Genomic DNA, 6,000 nt, shown 5'->3' with positions numbered 1-6,000 from the left:
GGACCCTGCATATGCATGTAGCGCCGGGGTCGAGCCCGTACGCCGTTTCATTAAGGACCGGGACCCTGCATATGCATGTAGCGCCGGGGTCGAGCCCGTACGCCGTTTCATTAAGGACCGGGACCCTGCATATGCATGTAGCGCCGGGGTCGAGCCCTACGCCGTTTCATTAAGGACCGGGACCCTGCATATGCATGTAGCGCCGGGGTCGAGCCCTACGCCGTTTCATTAAGGACCGGGACCCTGCATATGCATGTAGCGCCGGGGTCAAGCCCGTACGCCGTTTCATTAAGGACCGGGACCCTGCATATGCATGTAGCGCCGGGGTCGAGCCCGTACGCCGTTTCATTAAGCGGCTGTCGCGAGAGCAGGTGTCCCTTGGGACCAGCTCCGGCCCGCTTTACCATGGAGACGGCCTGTAGGTACTCACAATGGCTGCAGCCTGGGCTGGACGAGTCCGACAGGAAGAAGCTACAGACCTTGGCAGACTTGCGAAAAGCAGGCGGCGTGGACAGGAACCTCTCCCTGTAGCAGACAGAAAAGGGACAGGCGTGGGTGGTTAGAGGCCGGTCTCCCAACACGGGCCCTTTCGGGTCACTCGAGCAACACCGTCGATGCTGCACCAGTAACTACGGCTTAAACAGAGAGAGAGAAGCCAAACACCGGTAATAAAGGACACACAAGCTGAATGGACACAGAGCCGCTCAGGAACGGCACAGGAAGGCGAATGACATCAGCAGCGCTGACCTACATACCGAAAGCGGGAGTTGTGCTTTAAAAAGGAAACTTCCCATTTGTACCACCAGACCCTCGCTAAGAAGCGCGCAGCTTGGCACCACCAGGCACTTCCAATCGTATCAAGCAGCCCCTGCAGGCAGCCACTGTGTGAAAAATGCGATGCAACAAACAGGAATCTGCTCCCCCTGAATCGATAATTTATTCTGCAAAACTGCCCTCCTGGGGGAGACCATGCATTAAGAATGAAATTGCACAGCCTGGGTCACACAGATGCTTAAACTCCACGTGCATCTTATTTGTTTTGGGGGGAGGGGAATGGAAACGCTGCCTCCTCCCAGGGCGCTGCCGGCGGAATGCTTTCGTTTTGCAGAAAACGAAAGGGCAGAGCAGAGGCGGAGCCCTGCTGGCTTCCAGACGTGGTATTGTTGCCTTTGGGAGCCAACGGAAGAGCAGCCTGGCTGGTGTTCACACTGCACCAGCTCCAAATATGGGCAACTCCAGTGACACGGAGCTACAGGGCCGAGTTTCATTCAGGAAGCAAGGATAGCACACAGTAACACACACACACACACACACACACACACACGTTAGTATTCATATCTGTGTGGAGACTGTCCATTCATTTATATGGGGAAAAACCTTAATTGCAACAACAAGCCTAACCCCTACCCAGCGCTAACCTTCACCTAAAGTAACTAAACAAAATGCAAGACTTTAGTTTTTTGACTGCAATCCAATTTTTTATGGAATTGACCCATGAAGGCAAAGTAACAGGTTTCTATCACACAGTGGGGACATCTGGTCTCCACAATGTAATATACATCATACACACACACATACAGCACAGTACAGCACAGCACAAGAACAACAAATTCTATAAAGAATACTATCAACGCCATAAACCAGTAAGAGAACAAACACATTTTTAAAAGATTACAATGTCACGGCTCTCACACTCAAGCTGTTCGGCCTGCTGTCACCGGCTAAGGTCACCTTGCCAGTGAAGGAGGGGCAGAGCATTGAGACCCACCCGAGTGTCCCCGCCAGTGAGACCCACCCGAGTGTCCCCGCCAGTGAGACTCACCCGAGTGTCCCCGCCAGTGAGACCCACCCGAGTGTCCCCGCCAGTGAGACCCACCCGAGTGTCCCCGCCAGTGAGACCCACCCGAGTGTCCCCGCCAGTGAGACCCACCTGAGTGTCCCCTCCAGCTCCCTGCCCTCCAGCACGTCCCCCTGGCTCAGTAACCTCAGGATGGCCTTCTCAAAGGAGTCCACAGCCTGCTCCTTTGGAAACTGCGTTTCAGAAGTCAGCAGGAGAGATGGGTTAGATGTTAGACCTACCCAACGAGAACCACACCAATGCAGGAAGCACTAGCTACCTCTAGGCATAGCAGGACACTCTCACATTACGTAGTCATGTACCCAGGAAACAACGCAGACATATTAACCAGAACAGCACATCTTTCGGGGCTGATGTTGACAGAACTGACGGAGCCCCCGTAAAGGCAGGAGCCCCCGTAAAGGCAGGAGCCCCCGTAAAGGCAGGAGCCCCCGTAAAGGCAGGAGCCCCCGTAAATTCAGAGGTGAGCCCTGACCCAATGACTCAAGCTCAATCCTAAAACACCAAGCGGAGAAGCAGACATGCTATGAAAACGTTCCTTACCTTTAACAAGAAGTTCTCCAGTTGGAGATGAGTTTTCGTTACGTTGCTTGATGTGGAATCAGACCACTTCAACTGGGGGGAGGAAAAAACAATATCCTCAGAACTCTGATTTTTAATTTTAGTCCTCCGGACGTTTTAACGGAGCACATGAAGGAACAGAATAATAAAATGGCAAGTTGATTGTTTACAGAGCTGGAAGAAGCAGCTCCTCCAAGAAGGGCAGGCTGTCTAAAAGGTCTGCTTTAAGTGGCAGACATGGGCGCCATTCATGGAGTTTAATGGGAACTGACAGGAACTCGACAAAACTATCCTTTTCCGAGATGAAACATAAGAACAGCCATTTCAGGGGATGTTCGAAGGGGATTCCAAAGCCTTAAAGCCAAAGAGAGTAAATTTCAAACAAATCACAAACAGTCAGCCAACCAAAGACATGTTTGCTGACCTGGTTATAAATGTAAAACGGCACTGCCTCTGTGAATCACACGTGAACAGTCAGACAGGACCATGGCAGCTGCCAAACGAACGAACGAACAAACCAACCAAACAGACAAACAAAAGGAGGGGGAGGGGAGGTCATCCTGACCTGGGTGTGTACATATGGGGAGGGGGGGGGGGTTAAAGACTGCTTCTGGAAAAATGAGTCATAGCTCAGTCCGGTGAAGTTCCGGCCCCCAACCCCCACCCCTCCAGGCATCTGCAGTCGCTTAGCAACCAGCACAAGCTCTGTTTTGTGCTGGAATGGAGACGCACTTGGAGACATTCCCAGCAACAATAAACACCTAATAAAGCCAGACATCAGATATGTTTGACTTGCTGTAAAGCAGGGGAACACCGAGCACAGGGGAACCGTCCGTGTGGCTCGTGTTAAACAGAACCTAACGACCTTTCAGCGGGTCAGCTGTCCTGACACATTTCCAGCGATGATTCTGACCACCTATTACACTTTCAGAGCCTTTATGTTCTTAACCACGCTTTGCATCTGTAATAACCCATCCATCCATCCATTTTCCAAACCGCTTATCCTACTGGGTCGCGGGGGGTCCGGACCCATGCACACTCACACACCATTCACTCACATATGCACTCCTATGGGCAAATTTAGTAACTCCAATTAACCTCAGCATGTTTTTGGACTGTGGGGGGAAACCGGAGTACCCGGAGGAAACCCCACGATGACATGGGGAGAACATGCAAACTCCACACACACGTGACCCAGGCGGAGACTCAAACCCGGGTCCCAGAGGTGTGAGGCAACAGTGCTAACCACTGCACCACCCATCTGTAAAAACCAAGTTATTTTATTTGAAATATCAGCTTTTTATTGTAACTGAAGCATCACCATGATCACAAGATCTCGACATTCCTAGATCCGGCGTTCCTAGAAACTTAGCGCGTTTGTCCCATTTTTGACGCAAGTTATTTCACGAACAAATAAGTCAAGTATTACTGCATCACCCGGATTGCTGCACCCATTCTTAACTGCTGGTAACTTCCTTATAATGGCAACATAATAAATATTTCTAATACTACCAGATAATTGAAGTTTCACAGAAGGAGATTTTAGACTCCACGCCTTGTAAAATGTCAAAATATTTCATGAATGAGACTAAAAGAAAAGACAAGATCATGTTTTGCAGCAGGATCTCATCTATCTTCAGCTAGGCTTTGCCAAAATGCACCAGAGTACATTTCCATGAGGGAAACCGGCGTGGAGCTTTGAAGTGCAGACACAACTATCAACAAAGACCAAGTCCATTAACCAAAGAAAACACACCAATTATGTTCTTTGTATCATCTTTTGTGTTTATGTAGGGAAGTGATTTTTGGATCACAAGCGTCCCGAAAAGACCGCGAGGGCGACTTCCAGAAGACCATAGGCAGGCGAGTCCCAGGGGGGTACGGGCAGCTCGAGAGCATTCAGAAGAATCCTGCCAGAAAACCGGGAGAACATAGAGGAGATGCAGAGAAGATACCGTGAAGCTGTCAGAGGAATCTTAAGAGGCGGCCGATGTTTGATGTGTTTCAGATATAAAATGGAGGAGGTTTTGGGTGACCAATCAGAGGGCAGGCAGTGGGTTAGGGTGACCAATCAGAGGACAGGCAGTGGGTTAATAAAGACATCACCTTGGTAAAAGTTCCGGGTTGGTCAGGGTGATGAAGACGCCCTATGAAGGCTCTGAAATATACTTCCTCTTGGTAGGGTCAAGAATATTACAGCTAACATTGAATTTTGTGATAATCTCTTCCCATACAGTTAATGTCTATGAATCACCCACCACTAAACCAGCAAGAGCAGCTACCAGCCAAAAGCATGAACGCAGAAGCAAACAGACGGTGCAGTGCAGTCACTAGTCCAGGACTAATCGAAATCCATAAACTGCCGCAATGGTGAGACACTAGAATTCACAAACGACAGCTTCTTTGGTCAAAGCTCTTGAGGCACATGACCTGCAGAAATCTTCCATCCTCTGTATTTCTCAAGCAGCCCAAATACAAAATTCGAAATGAAGTAGATATCAAGTTGTTTAATAAAAAGGATAAAATCCCAGCCAGGAAGGCCGTGCAAACCATTTATAAACCCCTTGGTAAATCTACAACAGCGACTCAAGCCTAAAGTGGCCAGAATCGCATGAAGGCTCTGCTGAAGAGCTATTCCCTTAAGTCGCTCCCAACGTAAACACTGCAGATAAATCTACAGCCCCATGTCTCAGACTCCAGTGCACACAGCGCCATCTACAAAGCCAGAGCCCTCCAAACACTCTTCCATAGAACAATGTGGAGAGGACATCCTCTCCCTTGCTGCCGACCAGTTTCTGCTTTCTGTGTTCGGCTGATTGTGCAGAGGCACGTTCCGAGTGCGATACCTGGCCACATCGCGACATATACTGCAGTCAGTCAAAGCGTCACGTCCATCATCTGAACAAGCAATCGACCCTTTTACAGCATTATTGTGTTTAAGTACCTCCTGAACCTCAACACACAAACCACACCCAGTTGTGTCAATGAAGAGTCCTGTCTACTGTCCCACCTTTACAATCTTTGCCTTCTTTGGACCAGAGCACATGCAAATGAGGTGCTGGTAGAGGAACGCAGACACATGAAGAGGAGGGGAAAAGCAAAGAAACCAAGAAAAACTTCATAGACAAAAGTGGGTGTGGACCAGCTGACTGGGGGGCTTCCCGTTTACCATGGAGGCCAGCGAGTGGCCAGCGTCAAGCCCTCGTAATCCGCAGAAGGATCTGGAGAACAACCAGGCCCTTCATGGCTTAACTCCACACTGTTCAGGACTGCCTACGAACAAGACCTACAGCGATGGAAGAAGATGGCAAGATCTGCCAGCCTAAAACCCCAAAACCTCCATTAGCTTACATTAATATTCCTATCGTGACAACGTAGGACACGCTGAACCTGCGGGCATCACCCAGTGGGGCGCTGTAGCTGAGGAACACCAACACACAAAACCCAAAGATATCCAAATATCCACTTGGGTCACTGCCAATGTCTCTAACAAAGTCGATAGGTGGCATGTAACTCTGGAGGCAGTGCATTCACACAGTTTCCAGTGCATGATTCTGTCTAAAGGGAGCACGGAGTACAGA

The 6,000-nt window shown here is 49.6% G+C and overlaps 1 protein-coding gene across 3 annotated transcripts in view; it reads right to left on the bottom strand.

Annotated features, from left to right (window-relative positions):
* Positions 1–6,000, bottom strand: part of LOC125726950 (zinc finger CCHC domain-containing protein 2-like) — a 30,998-nt gene that overhangs the window by 15,700 nt on the left and 9,298 nt on the right. For all 3 annotated transcript variants that reach the window (XM_049003437.1, XM_049003439.1, XM_049003438.1), the window contains exons 4-6: positions 2,402–2,473; positions 1,931–2,031; positions 431–525 (exon numbers count right to left, since the gene is read on the bottom strand). In XM_049003437.1, the coding sequence (XP_048859394.1) occupies positions 431–525; positions 1,931–2,031; positions 2,402–2,473 (268 nt within the window). The remainder of the gene's footprint in view (positions 1–430; positions 526–1,930; positions 2,032–2,401; positions 2,474–6,000) is intronic.

The sequence above is a fragment of the Brienomyrus brachyistius genome, unplaced genomic scaffold, assembly GCF_023856365.1.
Source record: "Brienomyrus brachyistius isolate T26 unplaced genomic scaffold, BBRACH_0.4 scaffold81, whole genome shotgun sequence".
NCBI lineage: Eukaryota > Metazoa > Chordata > Actinopteri > Osteoglossiformes > Mormyridae > Brienomyrus > Brienomyrus brachyistius.
The sequence above is the reverse complement of the archived record's forward strand: the minus strand, read 5'-3'. Positions and strand labels throughout refer to the sequence as shown.